We start from the raw sequence: 23,010 nt of genomic DNA, 5'->3' as shown, positions 1-23,010 counted from the left end.
GGGCAATAATGACAGTGAAAAACACACAGAGAAAATATATTTAGCCCATTAAGACTGCAACTCCACCCTAACTGGTGTGGGCTACCTCTTTTAAATACAGTAGATATTGTTTAGTTAGCTGTGTGAAATGACAGCTGAAATGTATAAGTGCCTTTAAAGGGCTTCCTGTGTGTAACAATTCTAACTATCTATTTTTTTTACCTTTATTCATTTACATCTGAGTCAAAGAATAAGATGACAAGAAAGCTCTTCTGGAACATGCAGCTAAAGCAGCAGAAAACCCAAAATGCCCCCCCCCCCCCCCCCACTTTGTTTCTGCATTTTCTAAAATCAATAATCCCTTAATGGCATGTATCCCACCTGTGAGGCATGGCCTGCACCTCCATTAGCAGCCCTTGCAAGATCATTTTGCCAACAATGAATAGTTGGTTGAACACAATACACCTAACATGACTTAGGAAAACGGTTAAATGAATAACCTTGTGTCCTCAAATTCGATTGTAACACTTGTATTCATCCAACAAATTCATTATTTCTACATTCAGACATCCGTGGCTGTAATATACAATTCTGTCTGGGTTTGTCAACCTGTAAAGGCATTTCCCACTACTTAATATAGTCTGGATATATAGAGAACACTGCCATAGTGCCCGGTACTGACCATATGCTCAGCTCAGCGATGGTTAATGCTTCAGGTATTCCGTCACAAGCACTTTTATTTATTTTTTACACATTTTACGTTATCCTATAAATAAATGATTAGTGCTGTTATATGTATGCCTTGGGAAAATAGATCACAATCAGTTATGCAGCCTATTAAATTATTGGGAGTGATAACACCACCTGCCATTTATACTTAAACACTTAAAAACTGCACTTAGTAACAGTCCCCCTAAATATGCTTTCCCACCAGACTCGGCTGCTTACATGTTACACTTAGTTACAAAGGGTGATATCTGTTTTGCAGATTGAAACTGTGTATATGTTGTAGATGCTGTAGGTGCAATACAATATGGTACAATATGTATTGCCAGAACCCACGTGTGCTGAGGAATCTCACACTGTAATAATGTTGGATGGGTTACAGGGCAGGTACCGAAAAATGATACATACAATAATGGTCCTGCTGGACTGAAAAGGTCCAAAAAAGTTCTGTGAGTTGGAATACTCAGCAGTGTAAGAGTTAAACGGCGTGTCTACTCCCACGTGTATCACTGTACCCCCTGTAAGTGTGATGGGTTATAAGAAAGTGCAGATAACATGTGCTTAAGATCTTCATCTGCTCCATCAACTAACACTGGCAGCACCCCCACCCCAAACTGCCCCAACAATCCCCCCACACTAACCCCAACAATCCCCCAAACTGCCCCCCCAACACTGCCCCCACACTGCCCCAACAATCCCCCACACTGCCCCCCCCCAACACTGCCCCAACAATCCCCCACACTGCCGCCCCCAACACTGCCCCAACAATCCCCCCACACTAACCCCAACAATCCCCCACACTGCCCCCCCCCCAACATTGCCCCCACACTGCCCTAACAATCCCCCCGAGAGCAGCAGCTCTTCCACCAAATATTTCCATCCTCCTACTCCGGGCTTCTTTAGCCACCCCCTCCCCAGTCTCTATCTCTCCCCATCCCGTCTCTAGCTCTCCCCCCCCCCTCTCCCGTCCTGCCCCACTGTCTCTGCCCGCCTCCCCAGTCCCCAGGTCTACCCCCCCCATTCTCCAGCTCTGCCCCTCCCCCCGTCTCCAGGTCTACCCCCCCTTCTCCAGATCTGCCTCCCCTGTCTCCAGGTTTGCCCCCCATCTCCAGCTCTACCCCCCCCGTCTCCAGCTCTAACCCCCCCGTCTCCAGCTCTAACCCCCCCGTCTCCAGCTCTGCCCCCCCCCCCGTCTCCAGCTCTGCCCCCGTCTCCAGCTCTGCCCCCCCCCTGTCTCCAGCTCTGCCCCCCCTGTCTCCAGCTCTGCCCCCCCCCTGTCTCCAGCTCTGCCACCCCGTCTCCAGCTCTGCCCCCCCTGTCTCCAGCTCTGCCCCCCCTTCTGTCTCCAGTTCTGCCCCCCCCCTGTCTCCAGCTCTGCCCCCCCGCTGTCTCCAGCTCTGCCCCCCCTGTCTCCAGCTCTGCCCCCCCCTGTCTCCAGCTCTGCCCCCCCCTGTCTCCAGCTCTGCCCCCCCCTCCTGTCTCCAGCTCTGCCCCCCCCTCCTGTCTCCAGCTCTGCCCCCCCTTCTGTCTCCAGTTCTGCCCCCCCCCTGTCTCCAGCTCTGCCCCCCCACTGTCTCCAGCTCTGCCCCCCCTGTCTCCAGCTCTGCCCCCCCCCTGTCTCCAGCTCTGCCCCCCCCTGTCTCCAGCTCTGCCCCCCCTGTCTCCAGCTCTGCCCCCCCCCCCTCCTGTCTCCAGCTCTGCCCCCCCCCCCTGTCTCCAGCTCTGCCCCCTCCCTCCTGTCTCCAGTTCTGCCCCCCCCCCCCTGTCTCCAGCTCTTCCCCCTACCCCCCCCCCCCCCTGTCCTTCCCTTTGGCCCCTGATTGGCTGACGTTATGATTCCGCCTGAACAATCAGACTGGGGATTGGGTTGGGCGGAGCCGGGTGAGCAGCAGCGCTGGGTTCTGCTCTGTCAGTAACACATGTCACAGACTGCACAGGGAAGCAGCAACCCGGGGCCTCCCAGCACCAGCACCAGCACCAGCACCGCCACCTCTGTGCTCGGGGACATATCACAACATATCGTGACATCCAGCGGGGAAGGCACAATCTGAAGGAAACTGCTGCTGTGTGTGTCCGGGAGAAGGGAGAGGAGGGAGAGGAAGGGTCCGGGAGAAAGGAGAGGAGGGAGAGGAAGTGTTCCGGGAGAAGCAGAGGAGGGAGAGGAAGGGTCCGGGAGAAGGGAGAGGAAGGGTCTGGGAGAAGGGAGAGGAAGGGTCCGGGAGAAGCAGAGGAGGGAGAGGAAGGGTCTGGGAGAAGGAAGCAGAGGAGGGTCTGGGAGAAGCAGAGGAAGGGTCTGGGAGAAGCAGAGGAGGGAGAGGAAGGGTCTGGGAGAAGCAGAGGAGGGAGAGGAAGGGTCTGGGAGAAGGAAGCAGAGGAAGGAGAGGAAGGGTCTGGGAGAAGGAAGCAGAGGAGGGAGAGGAAGGGTCTGGGAGAAGGAAGCAGAGGAAGGGTCCGGGAGAAGCAGAGGAGGGAGAGGAAGGGTCTGGGAGAAGCAGAGGAGGGTCTGGGAGAAGCAGAGGAGGGAGAGGAAGGGTTTGGGAGAAGCAGAGGAGGGAGAGGAAGGGTTTGGGAGAAGCAGAGGAGGGAGAGGAAGGGTCCGGGAGAAGCAGAGGAGGGTCTGGGCTTGGAAGTGGTTTCACCTGGGACCCTGAAACAGCGCTATCTGCTGCAAGAGACACTGCCCGTGGGAGAGGCGAGCTGTGCACACAGGCTGCACACAGGCTGCACACAGGCTGCACACGTACACTGCACATATACCCACCGCCTGCTGCACTTATATACCAGGGACCAGGAAAGGTAAGCTACTTCTACCCCGTGTGCCATGTAACAGGGCAGTATGGGAGCACGCAGGGGGCATTGAGTGGAGGGGCAGACCCCTCTCCCCTTCTCCTATGGAAAGGAATCCCTGGCACCCCCCATCCTCCCCCCCCCCCCCCCCATGCAGGGGAGCACCGGGCAGCTTCTCCCTCTCCCCTTTTTAGAAACGGTGAGATCAAAGTGACTGTGGGAGCCTTTGTGTCTCCCGGAACCGGGAATCCAGTGACCCGCCTAATTAAAATCCAGCCCTGAATTAAGGATATATTTATTGTATTACAAAGTGCCCCCACTCAGGGACCAACACTAACCCCCAGATACATTGTTTTTCAGTAGATTATTTTTGCTTCTAGCTGCTTTCCGTGCCCTGCCTCTCCCCCTCTCCCCCTGCCTCTCCCCCTCTCCCCCTGCCTCTTCCCCTCTCTCCCCCTGCCTCTTCCCCTCTCTCCCCCCTGCCTCTTCCCCTCTCTCCCCTGCCTCTCCCCCTCTCTCTCCCCTGCCTCTCCCCCCCTCTCTCCCCCTCTCCCCCCTGCATCTCTGCCTCTCTCCTCCTGCCTCTCCCCCTCTCTCCCCCCTGCTTCTCTCGCCCTCTCCCCCCTGCTTCTCTCCCCCTCTCCCCCTCTCCCCCCCTCTCCCCCCCTCTCCCCCTCTCCCCTGCCTCTCCCCCCCTCCCCCCTGCATCTCTGCCTCTCCCCTGCCTCTCTCCCTCTCTCCCCCTCTCCCCCCTGCTTCTCTCCCCCTCTCCCCTGCCTCTCCCCCCCTCTCCCCTGCCTCTCTCCGCTGCCTCTCTCCCCTGCCTCTCCCCCCTGCCTCTCCCCCTCTCTCCCCCCTGCCTCTCCCCCTCTCTCCCCTGCTTCTCTCCCCCTCTCTCCCCTGCCTCTCCCCTGCCTCTCTCCACCTCTCCCCCTCTCTCCCCTGCCTCTCCCCCTCTCTCCCCTGCCTCTTCCCCTCTCCCCCTGTATTGCCTGGGTATATAATTTATGTAGCTAGCCTATTAAAGTTAAAAGCTTTCCCCCCTTGCTCATGAAACTTGATGAGATCCCTCCGCATAGTGATCTGTGGAGTCGCTTTGTGGTCAGTCTCCTGGATTCAGCTCTGGTAGATTTAATCAGCATTAAAGCATTGCTTGTCCTGAGCGCCTGAGCTGGGTGCTCTCTGGGTGCCCGCTGGGTGCTCGCTGGGTGCCCGCTGGGTGCTCGCTGGGTGCCCGCTGGGTGCTCGCTGGGTGCCCCCTGGGTGGCCGCTGGGTGCTCGCTGGGTGCTCGCTGGGTGCTCGCAGTCTTAACGTTCCCTTATTATTGGATTTCCCCTTGAACCGGCTTGGGGCCGCTCAGGGGATCGGAGGCGTTTTAAAGAACAGAAACCGCTTGATAGACTGGGCAGGAAACGCAGATTCATTTAGGGTTTGGAGATTGAAATTGGTACAAAAAGCAATTCCGTGAGTAATGCATCAGATAAATCAATTTACATAGAGGTATGTGATGCATTCGGGCACACGGATAATGGCTTTTAGAGTGGTTCTGTTTCCAAGTCCTGGTGTTGTGTTACAGCCTAATAGTTCCACGTGTGATTGTGGCACAGTGTGGGTGTCCTGTCTGTCCTGGCACATGCAGGAGTGGCAGATAGGAATGTAACCCACGTGTGATTGTGGCACAGTGTGGGTGTCCTGTCTGTCCTGGCACATGCAGGAGTGGCAGATAGGAATGTAACCCACGTGTGATTGTGGCACAGTGTGGGTGTCCTGGCACATGCAGGAGTGGCAGATAGGAATGTAACCCACGTGTGATTGTGGCACAGTGTGGGTGTCCTGGCACATGCAGGAGTGGCAGATAGGAATGTAACCCACGTGTGATTGTGGCACAGTGTGGGTGTCCTGGCACATGCAGGAGTGGCAGATAGGAATGTAACCCACGTGTGATTGTGGCACAGTGTGGGTGTCCTGTCTGTCCTGGCACATGCAGGAGTGGCAGATAGGAATGTAACCCACGTGTGATTGTGGCACAGTGTGGGTGTCCTGTCTGTCCTGGCACATGCAGGAGTGGCAGATAGGAATGTAACCCACGTGTGATTGTGGCACAGTGTGTGTGTCCTGGCACATGCAGGAGTGGCAGGTAGGAATGTAACCCACGTGTGATTGTGGCACAGCGTGGGTGTCCTGGCACATGCAGAAGTGGCAGATAGTCCCGTTCCTAACTTGTGTGTGTCTGCAAAGTTGTTGCATCTTTGTGAAGTTAGTAGTAATGCCTTTAACAGACAGCACCACTGCGGGAGCTTCCACGTGAATCCATGTTAGGCCCACTCGTGGCTGCCAATTCCTCGCAGGGAATGTGTTAGGAGTTAAAAGCCGCGCTGTTTGGGCCCCGCTCTGCCTACTGAAACAGTACATTGTCTCTCTAGGTTGTGTGAGGGTTGGGGTTTAGGGGTGAGGGTCAGTGTTAGGGTGAGTGTGGGGGTTAGGGTGAGTGTGGGGGTTAGGGTGAGGGTCAGTTAGGGTGTGTGGGGGTTAGGGGTGATTGTCAGTGTTAGGGTGAGTGTGGGGGTTAGGGGTGAGGGTCAGTGTTAGGGTGAGTGTGGGGGTTAGGGGTTAGGGTGAGTGTGGGGGTGAGGGTCAGTGTTAGGGTGAGTGTGGGGGTTAGGGTGAGTGTGGGGGTTAGGGGTGAGGGTCAGTTAGGGGTGAGGGTCAGTGTTAGGGTGAGTGTGGGGGTTAGGGTGAGTGTGGGGGTGAGTGTCAGTGTTAGGGTGGGGGTGAGTGTCAGTGTTAGGGTGAGTGTGGGGGTTAGGGTGAGTGTGGGGGTGAGGGTGAGTGTGGGGGTGAGGGTGAGTGTGGGGGTTAGGGTGAGTGTGGGGGTGAGGGTCAGTGTTAGGGTGGGGGTGAGGGTCAGTGTTAGGGTGAGGGGGTATCCCCATTGCATTGACATTGCTGATCGGGGACACAGTGCTGAGGAAGGATGATCTGCGGATCTCTCCTAATCACATGAGATTCCCACTGATCCAACAATACCACGAACTGATCAGGACCGGAACATAACACCCGCGCGTGGGGCAAACCTGTCCAGCGACTTCCCACTCAATCCACATTCTTTGCACCAACTTGGATCATTGCATTGTGCTCAGATATCCCAACCCTGCTGTGTGCACCTCGTCATATCGCGCCTCCTCATATAGCGCGTCATATCGCGCCTCCTCATATCGCGCCCTGTTATATCGCGCGTCAGCTGCTGCACACGGTAAGCATCACGTTGTGTTACCAGTGTCCCGCCATGACCAGACCTCTGCGGACCTGGAATGGGACCTGGCCCGGTCTCCAGGAGAGATCAGTGTCAGCCCCGGCAGGGGGATTACTTGCTGCTCCTGTGCTGCAGACCCGGGGGTCACTGTGCCTGCAGGCTGCACTCTGACCACTAGTGACCACTCCTTCTCTCTGCTCCTGTGCTGCAGACCCGGGGGTCACTGTGCCTGCAGGCTGCACTCTGACCACTAGTGACCACTCCTTCTCTCTGCTCCTGTGCTGCAGACCCGGGGGTCACTGTGTCTGCAGGCTGCACTCTGACCACTAGTGACCCCTCCTTCTCTCTGCTCTGCTCCTGTGCTGCAGACCCGGGGGTCACTGTGCCTGCAGGCTGCACTCTGACCACTAGTGACCCCCCCCCCTTCTCTCTGCTCTGCTCCTGTGCTGCAGACCCGGGGGTCACTGTATCTGCAGGCTGCACTCTTCTAATGACCACTAGTGACCCCCCCTTCTCTCTGCTCTGCTCCTGTGCTGCAGACCCGGGGGTCACTGTGCCTGCAGGCTGCACTCTGACCACTAGTGACCCCTTCTCTCTGCTCTGCTCCTGTGCTGCAGACCCGGGGGTCACTGTGCCTGCAGGCTGCACTCTGACCACTAGTGACCCCCCCTTCTCTCTGCTCTGCTCCTGTGCTGCAGACCCGGGGGTCACTGTGCCTGCAGGCTGCACTCTGACCACTAGTGACCCCCCCTTCTCTCTGCTCTGCTCCTGTTTATTTTAGACCATGGTGAACCCCGGCAGCAGCTCCCAGCCCCCCCCTGTCACTGCCAGCACCCTCTCCTGGAAACGATGTGCTGGCTGTGGGGGCAAGATCGCTGACCGCTTCCTGCTCTATGCCATGGACAGCTACTGGCACAGCAGGTGTCTGAAGTGCTCCTGCTGTCAGGCTCAACTGGGTGACATCGGGACCTCGTGCTACACCAAGAGTGGGATGATCCTCTGCAGAAATGACTACATCAGGTGTGTGCCTCTCTGTACCCCTCTGTACCCCGAAACCCATCAACTGTGCCATTATATACCCTTATAGGAAAGGGCAGTCACAATACTGTAACTATATACATGACTAGTCCACATCTCACAGGATCAGGCAGAACTTGTCCTTGCTATTAGGAAGAAGCGAGTAGTAATTTGTATTTGAGTAAAAAGTAAACGGTTAAGTGTGATAAGTCCTTCCTTGCTAGTCAAGGTTGACCATTTTGTTAACTTAAACTAAATATTGCTCGTCCATCTCTATGGTCTGAATTAAAACTAGTGATTTTACACGCATGATAAGTATTCTAATTGTAACTTAGCAAGCTGGTTGTGGCACCTTCGACGTCACTTAATATCGAAAATGCTAGATTTCCGGATCCCTGAATCTAATCTGCCAAAGCAATAAACCATTAATTGCACAAGGTGCTAGCATAGATTAATTATTTGTCCAGCAGATGCCTCTGCCCACAAGCTGTAATGCCATTTAATGACGGGAATTGACCAGGTACGGTGCCTTTAGGATTTTGTCAGGTGAACTCGAGATCCTTAAACTCATTAAACTGAAAGGCATTTTAAGGATTACACATTTAATTTAAGTAAATGGTTTAATACACTGATGCTCTGTAGATCCAGGGGTGGGGCTATTCTCTAATTTCAGTAACTTCTATAAAAATAAGATATTTTTGGAGATAAAGTTAAAGTACACAAGGAACGTTCAATTTCGTGTTAACCGTTTCATTTTACTGAATGTCAAACACTTAAAATGTATTAGGGTAATGTTTTTCAGAAATATGTTTTAAAGTCTTACTATATGCATGTGACTATAAACCAGTGAAAATATATATATTTTTTTTCTATTGTATTTGCTTTTTTCTAAGTGTGCACGATGTAACAATTGGGTTGATTTTGTAAGAACACCTAGTCTTCGTTAGTTTTAAAATGATGAAGTCAAATTACTTTGAGTTATTCTGATACCGTAACCTCTGTCCTGTTAAAGCGCATGTGTCCTCAATCAACTAAATAGAAGAAATATGGCTGGAGAAAGGGGTTTTGAGGGATTGCAACATTAATTTCACTAAGTGTTTTTTTTTTTTTTTAGACTTAAATGTTGGGAAATCAGCACATAGGCGCTGGTTTGTAATAGTACTTTCAAGTGTGCTTCAGAGGCTACTGTAAGCTTGACAGAATTTTAATTAAATGGAGCAGAACATGGAGAAGAGGCATTTGTTTGAAGTGGAAAAATTGACACTGCTGTCCTGATGCACTGTATGCTACAGCTGTATCTGGCAATAAACCCCATCAAGCAAAGCTTCACTTTGGTTATTACTAATTACTGAGTTTGTGTGCTCTGTATCCTGCGGGCATAGTCATCAAAACATTCCTTATTTTTATACGGCCAAGACGTGCATTTATTTTTGTGTGTTGTGTGTTGTGTGTTGTGTGTTGTGTGTTGTGTGTTGTGTGTGTGTGATTAGACGTTACTTATGTTTTGGAATCCGGTTGTGACTTGCATATTTCCTTGTGACAGAAGATAAAAACTGGTCATTTTGTGATTTTGAAGAAAAAAAACGAGACTGTTTGCAACAAGTGAAGAAAAGAACCAGACGTGATATAAGACAAATCATTTAAACTGTAATTTTATAGACCTACACACAGTAACATACATCTTTGACTTAAACGGCAAGCAATTTAATTTCCGTACAAGGGGCATGGACAACGAGAGATTCCTCCAAGGTCACACAAAGTTGCCAGTGGGTATTCGAACTACGCTCCCCCATGTCCAGTGCTCTAACCATAGGCTACCCTGCCTGTGCTGTTAAAGGATCTCATGTACCTTTCTAACAAGACATCTGCAGACACATTTATGACCTATCATATTGTAAGTGATGTACCTAGAATCAATGGCAAATTGGGGTAGTACAAAGGTAAGGGGCTGGGCAAATGTCTTTGGAGCTTCTGATGTGAGGAAAGGATTGTGCCTTTGAAAAGCACCTTCCAAACAAGGCGAAGTGCTGCTGCCTTCCCCTTCATTTCAAGCACAAGGGGGGAGGATATCCACCTCGCTTCCATTAATGAAAGTGCTTTTGGTGGGAGACTGACGTGCAGCTCACAATCATAGATTCGAGATAAAACAGCCTGACAGTGAATACACACAATTAAAAGGTTTAATTAGTGACTCCTCCATTTTCTTTTAGTCCTGATAGGTTTTATCTAATGAGATCTGGGCCCTGGCTTAGATCTGCTAGGAATGACGTGTCCAAAGTGAATGAGAGCTGCATCGCAAACAAAACATTTAATTAACAAAATTGGCCTGTAAGAGAGGGGATTATTAACCAGGGCTGGGGCTTTAGACTCTTAAAGGGACAGAGCTCGAGCACTGGGAAACATTAAAAGGATTTGGAGAGGGAAGACGATGTACTTAGAAACTTGAAATCTTCACATTTCCAAATGCCATTCCTTTGCAGTGATGTATTGCGGCCCAAGACCAAACAAGTTTAAAATATGTTGCACGAGATGATGGAATTCACCTGGCATGTACAGGGCCAGAGGGATGTATTGACAATACATGATCCTGGCCATTGATTATCGTTGGCTGATAAGTCACACAGACAGCCAATTGTCGAACCACGTATTGCTGTTGAACGTCTTTGCAGAGGTGGTGCCGGCCTATTGAGGACTTTAAACAAGTGTGTTGAGTTCAATAAATCCATCATCCACTCTCACACCTTCAGCTATCAAAGGGGTTAAAATGATACCACTTTAATAAAACACGTGATTAAATATAATACTGCGTTTCTAGCTGCCCCCCGAGCGGGGGCATAGTCGCCTTTATACCCTGAAAGTCAGATGTATTGTCTCCCCAGCCTTAATGGCAGTTATTTAGGTAGCAGCTTTTCTTCTCTCCTTCCCCTTTAATTGCTGTTGGTCTATAGGGAAGTATTTTGCTTTGCTGTGGTTTGCAAGGAGTCCACCAGACACCATGCAGAGAGTTCATTTCCCTGGTAATCGACAGCAAGCTGCTATATTCAGGGAATGCTGTCCCTTTAATTGAACAGGCTAGGTAATTAAATGGCGTTTTTCCAATAGGACGTGCTAGGTAAATCTAATAGTTAGTTATTTAATATCACTTTGAAGTCTGCCCACTCAAGCACAATGACAGCACAGGAGCATGTGAACTATTAGCTGGGAGAGAGGGAAAAAAACTGGATCTCAAAAATTAATTAAATCGCATGCAATTTAGGGGGAACGTTTATCTTGATTTGTCATAACAGAATTAATTCAAGGCCTCCAATTCACTTGGGGGCAGATCTGTTACTCTGAGTTAACCAAGCGTAATTTGGCTGTTTTTTTTCCCCTTCTCTAATGCAGCTCCAACCATTATGCACAAGCTCTTTCCAAGTATCAATAGCTCCTAGTGCTTTTAAGGTGCCTGGGTCTCTAGTTAGTACATTTAATGGACTTGGCTCTTGGCATCATTTTGTAGCATTTAATACACCTCTCATTAACCCCTAGAGTGCTGGATGTTACTGCCGTGCACTACTCTGCAGTGAGGGCTTAAATGCAAGAGCAGGGGGAGCAAAAATCCCCCAACATCTGGTAAAATTGATACTGATTAAGACCCACCTCCCCCCCACCCCCCCACCCCCCCACCCCACAATGAGTCTGCATCTTTATTTATTTTGCACATAATTATAACCTTACTAGATTTTAAAGATGAAGCCCGTGACCTCTTGAATGCCATACATGATTTAAAGCTAGCATCATATTTAAATACTTTATCTAAAGTGCTTTCCGGGATCTTGAAAACTAATGTGGCCGTATATATATATGGAGAAGTTCGAGGTTAGAATACTATATACAATATAAGGCTTCAATATAATTTAAAAACAAGAATTGTGGATTAGAGTTTGGCAGTGATCAGTTTATTTAATATAGTTTATATTGAATCCAATAACCTAAACCAGTCAAGAACATGAAATAAAATATTAACGTGAACATTCTCGTGTCCGATCTACTATACAGAACAATGATCTGTCTGTAATTGTAAATGGTTTCACATATTGGGCACATCTTGCTGTTTTGTGATTGATTGCGTTCCCCAAATGCTAAAATATTAACGATCTCCTCTCGTCTGAGGGCTTTAGCAGGGGAAACTGAAACCATTTCTGTCATCACAATTAAGGAGTCCCCTGGCTTTAATTAGCCTGACCTGGGGTGTCTCTCCCCATTGCTAGAGTTGAAGAGGAGGGGAAGAAAAGCCCATTAAAGTCCAGACTGAGACTGATAGCTACTTAATTGAGCACCTAAAGCCTCAAGCCTTTTAAATCAAACACTGTCCTGCACAATCCCCTGGTTAGATAATTAACTCTCCAGCCTCACAGAAACTATGTGAAAACAAGTTTTCAAAAAAGGCTACAGTTACATCCATGGCCTTCATTCTTGGCTCAAAGTGAAAAGCAATTACTTTTAATTTACAAGGATTTACATTCACTGAGATTTTCAATTTCTAGAAAATGATATAATTGAATATTCAGCCTATACAAACTGCTGTAAGCATTCCCATGAAAGCAAATTGCCCAGTCCTACAAAACGACATAACGGAGCGTGAGAAAGGGAAGTGCAAAGCTATCTTCCTGGACAACATTAGGAAAATTGGGTTTGACCTACAAATGACCTTCATGCACCAAGACTGATAACCAACCACTAGGTAATTAACCGAATAATAGATAGTATTGTGTCTTAGTCTATATGTTCTTGTGTGGCGGTTCCTTGAGAGGAATGAAGAAGGCATAATAGGTACCAACTACCTAACTTGGAAGTTATTTTGGGTACGTAGTTGTTTACAAATCAGCCCTCAATTTCAGTCCACTACATGTTAACGCAAGAGGAGACCTATATGGTTCCTATATGTATTCTCTAAGACTAAGTATTCAGACTGGGCAGGAGTTTAAAAAATCAGTGGGAACCATACTGGTTAATATATCGACCCTCCTAAATGCATTTTAGGTCCCTTGAGTTTAGAAGAGGTTAAACCGCATCCCCATCTTTTTACCCGTTGATGTTAGTTGGAGAGTAAGGCATAATTTTTATAACATGGCCAATTATGTACATGGATGGTACAAGTTTTCTGTCTCTTCTCCCAGAAGTGAACAAGAAGTTGCATACCTGGAAAATAAAACTCACGAATGTGTCCTATAGGACAGCATCCAGGACACAATCTTTTTAGTGGCAGTCTTGCTTAGCAGGAGCCCCTCTGGTTTGTCACGCTTTAGTTGAATTGAAGTGTGAAATTCAGAAAGTAATTTCGATCCAATTAGGTGACGGTGAATTATTTATTTCGACAAAAAGGAATTTACTTTTTAATGTATTATGTTTACATAATTGTCGTCTGATAGAGAATTGTACATAGACCAAACACACAATTAATCCAGAGATGTAAAATGCGTTTTATAAGGTACCATGAGTCCTGGCTTTTTATCTAATTCCAGAGGCCAGTCACAAGGCAATAGGACTACTTCTTCATATGCCAAATGCTGTAATTTCCTGTGTAAGGGCATTTAAATGGGCAACCCCCCCCCCCAGGACCAAAGTGATCTAATTACAGTGATGGGTTTAAGGGGTCTCATCTCGGTAATTTATACCTTTTATACCCAAATCTGAAACCTACAAGTATTTTTTATATATTTAATGTTGGACTTGGGAGGGGTTAGATTTCTTCTGAGTGCTCCCTTTAGTGTGATCAACACGTGCTTGTACTGCCAGTCACCTTTCCCCCCTCCCCCTGCCATCTTCCTCCCCCCAGCATCTTTATTGGTTCTCTGATAAGGACAGGGTGGGATAAGGGGAAAGAAAACACTTTATTGACCAACACTTCCCTCTCCAGAACCCCTAAACCATTCCAGTGGTTGGCGTTGGGATAGCATCTTTACATGAGCAATCTATCGTTCCAGACTACTTGTTACTGTGAAATTATAAATCTTTTAATAATTCTAGTGATTCTTTCTGTAACCCCCAACAAACGTGCTTGTAAACGTATGTGCTATCTTTCATGGCTACCGTTTCCTGCCATTGAAGTACATGGTACAACCCTTCTGCTACAGGAAAGTCCTGTGAAGCATTGTGGATGATGAGCTGCAGGTATAGTACATCCAGATGATGCAAAGTAACTGTAGCTTTAAGCAGTCAGCCGTCGGCATAAGCTTAATGTGGCTCCTAACAAGTTCCAGGTAACTCATGCATACTCGTATAGGTCCAATGGCTTGATTAAGTGAAACATAGACCGTTGTGGAACAAAAGATGATATTTGAAGGACTTGATGATATCTCAACAATGTTTAGGGCTGTTGTGTAGGGGAGGAGTTCTGACAAATGATCTTCATGCATCTGCAAAGGTGTCACATTGCAAGTGCATTAGGCAGCCCTTACAGTACTGGCGACTGCGACGTCACACAGCAAGTACATGCAGTCCGTCGTGGACGCGACGGCGCTGCAGAGCAGCGGAGAGGTCGCGATCACCAGTAGTCAAATGATTTGAACTTTTTCTGCGATCGCCGCGGCACGTGAGCGGTTCAGCCACGCCCCCGGTCGCCTGCATCACCAGAGTGCATGAATCGCTACTGTGACGGCTGACGTCATGCGGTCGCCGTCGCCTTAACTATAAGCGCAGCCTTAGATTTCTGCTTCCCGCTCAACCAAGTGACATGAACCGGAATAATTTGTGTGATTAGGATATCTTTGTGGCAAGAGTTGCAACCTGCAGCCCAAGTGCTAATCAGTGCAGCAAATGAGGGAGTCCCTTCAGGCTGTGTGCAAAACAGAGGCAGGACAATGGGAAGCCAGACTGACATCGCATCCATACATTCCCGACTGGACAAATGAGAGATAAGGCAGAGCGACGTGCAGGAGCACCATGTAACAACATTAGCAAACATTGTATTTCCATGGTTTTTAATCTGTAGAAAAATACTTATGCTTCATGTTTGAGGCATCGGACATCTAGTTGTCTAGTAAACAAACCAGGGCCATTAGTGCCTCTCGGGTTTAACCGGGCTGAATTTTTCACATGGCCACTGTGCAGCAACGTTTTACAATGGACCCTGTTTATCTAATCACAGTGATATGTCAGAACATACCTTTCCCTATTAACCCCCCAGATATACTCATGTCCCCTGGATAAAAGGGTTCTGCACATGGCAGTCAGGTGACACCCACCTGATTTGCAGATTTCACAATTTGACTTGACATTTAAGAGGGGTGAGGGGTTGTGGGGTGTGGGGTAGCGTGTCACCTCCCAAGTAGATTAGAGTTTCTAGAAATCATCCTAATTCATGTTGTTTTTGGGAACCCTTAAATCTCGCTCACTTGGGTCTGGGAACCGCCAGTTCTACATCAGCCACTCTTTTTGACCTGGTCTGCAAAATATTTAATTTCTAGATTTTCTCACTCCTTTCCCACACAGATGGTTTCTTTCATGAAGATGTCCACTTGTGCCCTGGCTCCTCGTGCCTCATTGTATTCAGTCATCCAATGAACATTTACCTTACCAAGTGTCACTGATTCTTATCGACCTTTAGGTCCAAAATGTTAAATGGGGATATGGCCATATGTGTGTGCGCTGGGGAGTTTAAAAGCTGTAAACATTTGTTGGTTAGTTGAATGTCTATAATAAAGTTGCTTTCGGATACACTTTACGGAGTCTCGCCTATAGCTAAAAATACTTTAAATGACCTCTCAAATTTAATTTCACATAACCATATCCTTTCTTTTCAGAACCAAAGCCCTCTGCCTCATTCTCCCTCCATAACTCCTCTAGTCTTCCCACCTTGCCTCACCTAATGAATCTCCAAGTACATGGCCAGGAGGTTCTGACCTTGGGGGTGGGGGGGGGCTGGTTAGCTGGCACCCGGAAGTTCCCCGCTCCTCGGAGGCGCTGATTCCTGGTGTCCTTCCCCTTGGCCCGACACCTCTCCTCGCCCCTGGCCCTGCACCTCTCCTCGCCCCTGGCCCTGCACCTCTCCTCGCCCCTGGCCCTGCACCTCTCCTCGCCCCTGGCCCTGCACCTCTCCTCGCCCCTGGCCCTGCACCTCTCCTCGCCCCTGGCCCTGCACCTCTCCTCGCCCCTGGCCCTGCGCCCCCTCGCCCCTGGCCCTGCGCCCCCTCGCCCCCCGGCGCTGTGTGCGTGTCCCCGTGTGATCCCAGACCTCACACTAATTACTTTGGAAATGGGGCTGTGATTGAACTCTAAGGATCGATGCTGCTGCAAAATCTGTTTCTCAGGCTTCCTATTAAAAGGCATCTGAAGGGGCAGTATGTGCTCCTCTCCCTCCTCTCCTCCCTCCTCTCCCCCCTCTCCCTCCTTTCCCCCCTCTCCCCCCTCTCCTCCTCCCTGGTGTTCAGTCGATACATTTAATAACAACTTACTGGCTGTTTTCAATAAAGTGGCGACAGCAAATTAGTAGTTTGAACATGACAAGCCGGACTGCAAGGTCCAAACTGCGGCAATTAGGGGGGGGGGGGCATATAACAGGTTCTAGTCCAGCTGTCCCAGAGCGCCCCCATGTCAGCACCTAGAAGTGCAGAGCCAGTGCACCCAGGCTAGGAGAGGCTCTGATTCCCTACAGTTTCCTCCTTTCTCGCAGGATGCTTTTATTGTGCTTTGTTTTCTCTTTCGGTAACAGGGCAGAGCTGTAAGGAGACATTTCCCACCACCACGAATTTCATCTCCGCAATGTGGTTGGGTTTTTGTTTTAATTAAACATCTGGAGAAAAAAAATATGGCAACAAACCCCTTCAACACGTTACAATTTCAGTTGCTGTTCAGCTCTTCTCCCTGTGATATAATTTCAGCAATTCCCATTATTATTAGTGCTCATCAAAGCCACAGTGTCTAAATGAAATTAGGCTGTCACACATCTAGAAAGAAGTGCAAATTAAATATTCATTAACCAAAAAACAGTGTGCACTCCTTTGCTGGGTATATATATATTAAAAACAAATATGTGTGTGTATATATATATATATCTTTCCTCTTCCGCCCCCCCCCCCCCCTCTATGGCAGATGTTGTGGTCTCATTTGATTGCATAGGAAAACTGCAGTGATACAGCAAACACCCAGAGAGATATGATGACAAATGGGTCCAGATCCCGGTAAATTACTTTCTGCTCAAATCGAAATTTCATTCAGTTTGTTGCTAGCAGAGATGAAGTAATCTAAATTGTGGACTCAGGAGCAGATAGAGGGAAGTTGGAGCAAGCATTTCATTATCAAGAGAGAGAGAGGTTAGGATGAAAGAGATGAGCACAGGCAAATCTAAAGTGTTGACACCATGATTGAAAAGGTTAACCCATGCACATTATATATCAACCTGGATAGCAGTGAGTTTCTAATGGAAACTGCGCTGATGGAGGTTTACTGGAGTTTCAATATACAGAGCATGATGTTTTCTTAGATATACAATCAAATCCTCTTAACCCTTTGGATGACACACACCCCCAGATATGATTAAAGTACAAAAAGAATTCTTCATATAATTTCAAGGACACAATGCATTTACGCTCACAAGTCATGAATTTTATCTGTTTTATTTTTTATGATGAACCCAGAAATCTGATAAAATGTGTGTAGAACAGAATTGTTTTGTATTTGCTTGAGGTATAAGTCAGTGTTTTGATTAAATACGCTTGCTCCTTGGGAATAAAAGGAAGGTCATATTTTCTGCTGATATACATTTTTTTTGTATCTTTCCCATTTGACCGGAGCACCACGTCTGACGACATTACCGCTTGCCATGCTGGCATCCAGCACAAACTTTGGGGTCCTGTTTGTAGCGGTAAATGTTTAAAGCCACATTTTCTGTTTTTCTTGCAGGTTATTTGGGAATAGTGGTGCGTGCAGTGCTTGTGGGCAGTCTATTCCAGCAAGTGAACTTGTCATGAGGGCACAGGGAAACGTGTATCATCTCAAGGTATCTTCATGTCATTTAAATGTCCTTCAATGTCAACGAGGTACCCTGCTCTATTTCTAACATGTTCCTATAGTTTGCCAGTGTAACGTTATCCCACGCATTGCTGGCCCATCTCTATTGCATTATACCCTGTAGACAAATTATACTCTGCTAACACTAATATCCCTGTAAATCAGTAACACACCCGGTCTCAGTCAGTGAAAATAATGTGATTTTTAAGGCATTGTGATCATTTTCTCCCCTCTTTTCTAACCCCCCCCCCCTCCTTTTTTAACATGTAGTGTTTTACGTGCTCTACCTGTCGGAATCGCCTTGTCCCCGGAGACCGGTTTCACTACATCAATGGCAGTTTATTCTGCGAACATGATAGACCCACAGCTCTCATCAATGGTCATTTGAATTCACTTCAGAGCAATCCACTACTGCCAGACCAGAAGGTGACTGCTTGGCATTTATTAATAAGCTGTTCATAGGGCTAATTGACATGAACATCTTTCACATTATACGTGCTGGATATTTTGTGCATGATTATCAGTTAATAAATGTATGTGTTCATTGCAGTGAGGGTTCGTTAAGGTGTGTGTGTGTGTGTGTGTGTGTGTGTGTGTGTGTGTGTGTACACCCTTTTATCGTCATTGGGAGACCTAGCTTATTGATTGGTGGTCTGCAAATAAAATTAAAATCTAGTACGTCAAAATGTTGCTTCAGAACTGCAATAAATCTCATCTGCAAGGCCTCAAGATATGTATCTATGCACATAATACATGTTTTTTTTTTTTTGCCCATAGAAATAAATTAGATTTTCTACAAGTAATGAATGTTTTGAAACAAACATTCTGATAAACAGTTGTTCAATGTCTCTAGCAACTAGATTGTTTAAGATCTATTCTCATTTCCCTAATAAGTCTTATTGCTATTCTAGTGAGTGCATTTTGATAACTGCTGTGACTAATTTGTAACAATTACTGTCAACCTTCAGTTACGTCCGCTCATTCCACACTGGTTCAGGGGAAAAAGGAGAATGTACGACTCTTGCACATAATTTTATTCACATCATATTTCATACTGATTATGTATTGATGACATTGATTCATTTACTCTTTACAGCGCCACTTGCATGGATAGTAAATCTTATTGACCACATATGAATTTTAATTTCAAATTGGTGATAGATTTTTCCATCAGCTCTGATAGCGTGTTTGACTTTTTCATCATTAACCCAGGCACTCACGCTGCACTGAGTTATTGCAGTGAAACAAAGTGTTCTCCACTTGCTGCAACTTTATAGATTTGCAATAGGAACTTCATTAATGCCCTGAAAATTAAAAAAGAAAAACGCATCCATCCGCAGTACTGGGTTTTACAGCAGAAAAACAAACAATCTTGGATTTAGAAAAAGATTCTCTGTAGCTAGTTAGCAATACCTTTTTGATGTATATATTTTTTCTGTTAACAGCGGCTTCCCATTATGACACTGCAGTATCATCGTGCAGAATAGATTTAAAGAAATCCATTTTTTTTATTTGCCAAACATTTAATCACATTAGACATAATTCCTATTGCTTTTTAAAGAGAAAGCGGCTAACTTAAGTGTCCAGACTGCCATGAAGTTACAAGCCGATGTATCTGAAAATTGTCAGGATAAAAGTGAAAGAAAATGACTATTGAGAATAAAAGATGTTCAACCACTTCAAGAATAATCATGTACATTACATAACTGATATGGAGAACTGGCCTGTTCCCACTTGCCTTTAAGGGGTTAAACATCTCTATTTTACTTGTTTACCTAAGATACTGATATACTGGGCCTGTTAAGGCCGCCACGCATTACAAGTTCATACCGTCCAAGTAAAAAAAATAAAACATATATAATATTGAGTAACAAAGCTATTGCATTTCCATAAATGTTAAAGTTCACTGCTGTGCTACTAAAGATAATTAACATAAATCTAGTAGTACAGACGAATGAGTTAATGCCATCTTATGTAATGGTGACAAGCATAGGATGGGAAGAATAGCAGCATTGTTTTTGTGTTGCTCGCTTCTGTGTCAGAGATGCGTTTTAAGCCTGACATACTATTGGGGTCTTATTAAAACCTTTGAGGCCCCTGTTATTTAAACAGGAGCTTCAACACCAATATTTAGATTGTTGTTTATTTTTCAACAAACGCCATTTCAGAAAAGGTTCAAATACAATTGCCCTTGTTCTATATTCCTATATATAAGTAGAGCAGTAACGTATGTAAATAATTAACTAAAAGGTTAAAGTGACAAGGTGAGCCAGAATTGTGCGTCCTTCTGTAACAAGCCTGCGTTTGCCTTTGCTTTAGATAGAAACAAATTATATACACCCCCACCCAACAATTCATCTTTGATTGTCATATTAATACCACAGCAGAGCTGGATAGTGTAGCTGTGATCTATATTGCAGAATTACATCTTTGCTATGCCGCTAGGAAAAATAATTTGGAAAACATTTTGTCGTATTTATGGATGGGGAAATACAGGCAATATTCATGCAGACCATTGGCATCATTTTCTAGACGTGAAGTACCATACAACGCTTTGTTAGTGAGTGTGTGTGTGTGTGTGTGTGTGTGTGTATGTATGCATATATATATATATATATATATATATATATATATACATATATATATACATACATACATACATACATACATACATACATACATACATACATACATACATACATATATAGTAATACCAGTGTCCGCATCAATAGTTTGTTTCTTTCAATGACTAGCAGCGCTATTTGCTGGAGAGGTCAATTTAATAACGTTCCCACTAGCACTGGTAGTAGAACAATACAGAGGTACCGACCTGATTACCAATATATATTGGAGTTGCAATAAAGCAAAAGTACCCAGACATTTAATACATTCTCTGAGATTTAATGGATGTTTCATCGCTCCGAGAATGTAGCCCCAACAAGGTAACTGTGGATCGTACATCAACAAAAAACAAATAGTATATAATGCACATTGAGCAAGGAATGCTGCCGGGATCAGAACCAAGGTTTTACTAAATCTAGAACGGTAGCAATCATTAGTCTTCAAATCTTCTATAAATGTGAGGATAGACTTTGGTCTCTTTCGGTAATCTAATATGTAGGCATATAGGAATGGCTGAGAAAAAACGTGTGTGTGTGTGTGTGTGTGTGTGTGTGTGTGTGTGTGTGTGTGTGTGTGTGTGTGTGTGTGTGTGTGTGTGTGTGTGTGTGTGTGTGTGTGTGTGTGTGTGTGTGTGTGTGTGTGTGTGTGTGTGTGTGTGTGTGTGTGTGTGTGTGTGTGTATTCTGAATGGTTAGCCAGATGTAGAATAGAAGACTACGGTAAATCTTGTGTGCATCCTATATACATTCACTGGGAGCGGGATGGGGTCTCGCACGCAGGTGAGCAACAAACGCTGCAGGAACTTGCTTTGTATGCATCGGTGTATATGTTTGCATCTCGTCGTTATCCTATTACTAATGTACTAGTCTTGAGGACCGACCCAAGCTTGACGTTGCAACTACACTGTGTGCTGCCAAGAATCAGTGCCCCTTCAGAGGTGGGGGGGGGGGGGGGCGGCTCAATTATCTAACCAAATATACATATTTACAACGTGAGAAGCGCCGAATATACTATTCGCACATCTTTTGTTATGGGCTAATGGATAACTGAAGAAATAATGCAGCAGAAATGAAATGTTTCAGGAAATTATAGTAGCTAAGGGGGAAAAAGCAATTTAGAGCTTTTCAAAATTGAAAGCTACCGAAGATTTTAGAATGAAGTGTGTGATCAGAAAGAACAGGGAAAGTAAGGGCAATTGGTACTGTAAACATACTCTGGACTCGCTCATTAGAATTGCACATTTAAAGCCGTAGTCCAGTCTGTTGGCAATTAACCTATTATAACTGTTGGGTCCCTGACCTCTGGGGCACCCCTGGTTCTCAAGTGACCAGCAGGTTTGTCCACTGGTCACGAATACCCGCTCGGTGGAGACACAATAGTTGCTGGGTTGAGTGCGCTCTGTGAGCCAATAACTTTCTATTGCTGACCCTGCACAAGAAAAATGACAAATATTTTGGGTTGGGTGTGGATTACAGTCCCGTACACAGCGGGAGCAGATGTTTCTGCTCCCATTAACGCAGTGCATTGCGTAAACGTTGGCACGTTATTTAACAGTAGTGCTAATGGAAACCATGGCGAAAGCGGCTTCATTTACATGTTTCTTTATTGCAGGATTGAAGTGGGGGATCTGGAAAGCTGAACTGTTAATTTCAGCTCCGGGGACCCCCTGTTTCCATATATATATATACAGTGGTTGACAAATCACCAAAAAATCTACTCGCCACCTAGTACCAAACGTGTGCTGCTTGGGCCAATATTTACTCGCTCGGGGGTTAAATCCACTCGCCCGGGGCGAGCAAATGTATAGGTTTGTCGAACACTGTATATATATATATATATGCCTCCATAAGGGTGCCGGGACTCTGTAGGCAGGGAACTTGTGTGCCTAACATAATGGCAGCGTTTAAATGTCCCGCGGGCCAATAGGAAGCTGTGACGTAATCCGTTGTAGCTTGCTATTGGCCAGTGTGACCAGACCCTTTAAACCTGCTAGAGATACTGGCACCCCCCTACGGAGGTAAGTATCTCTGGGCGCACGGGGCCCCCCGGAGCTGAAATCAATGCGGTTAAGCTCCGGAGACCCCTGCTTCAATATATTAATAATCCGGGATTGCAGCTTTAAGAAGCCAGCCCGTGTTGTGTGCGCTAACTCACATTAGCGGGGTAAATTACGTCTGTTACATCTTTACATTCATCTGTAGGGATATAGCCGTTCTAAGTGCTTACTATACTTGCTAATTAAATTCTTTGTTATAGTTTGTTTGGCAATGGGGTGGTGGCGCGTGTTGAGGCAGGAGGAGGACACGGACTCACCTGTGCAATCAATCAACCTTTAGCGTATTATGTTATCTGTCGTAGGTTGTATTAAACGCCGGTCTATGCCACTCGCTGTGTTTGTTATGAAAACGAAATATCTTCTAGTTTACATATCACTCAGCAATTCCCCAGTTGTAACATAATTGGAGTTGTCTGTGTCCGTAGTAGAGGACATTTGATGCTCATTTATTAAATATGCTCACTGTCTGCTCTCTAAGCTCTTTGTTCTGGCCAGCCAAATTACCTTTCTCACACTGAGCTTCAACTCTTGGGAATTAAACCTACAATCCTCCACCACTTTAATTAGCTTGGAAGTGGTG

At 46.5% G+C, this 23,010-nt stretch overlaps 1 protein-coding gene across 2 annotated transcripts in view; it reads left to right on the top strand.

Moving 5' to 3' along the window:
- Nucleotides 1-2,589: 2,589 nt before the first annotated feature.
- LMO4 (LIM domain only 4) overlaps nucleotides 2,590-23,010 on the top strand; it is a 22,530-nt gene continuing 2,109 nt past the window's right edge. The window contains exons 1-4 of one of the 2 annotated variants that reach the window (XM_075615606.1): nucleotides 2,590-2,770; nucleotides 7,528-7,766; nucleotides 17,646-17,742; nucleotides 18,024-18,179. In XM_075615606.1, coding sequence (XP_075471721.1) covers nucleotides 7,531-7,766; nucleotides 17,646-17,742; nucleotides 18,024-18,179 — 489 coding nt within the window. In that variant the 5' untranslated portion in view covers nucleotides 2,590-2,770; nucleotides 7,528-7,530. Of the gene's footprint in view, nucleotides 2,771-2,976; nucleotides 3,502-7,527; nucleotides 7,767-17,645; nucleotides 17,743-18,023; nucleotides 18,180-23,010 lie in introns of those variants that run through there. The other variant, XM_075615605.1, reaches the window with a different exon arrangement.

The sequence above is a fragment of the Ascaphus truei genome, chromosome 10, assembly GCF_040206685.1.
Source record: "Ascaphus truei isolate aAscTru1 chromosome 10, aAscTru1.hap1, whole genome shotgun sequence".
Taxonomy (NCBI): domain Eukaryota; kingdom Metazoa; phylum Chordata; class Amphibia; order Anura; family Ascaphidae; genus Ascaphus; species Ascaphus truei.
The sequence above is the reverse complement of the archived record's forward strand: the minus strand, read 5'-3'. Positions and strand labels throughout refer to the sequence as shown.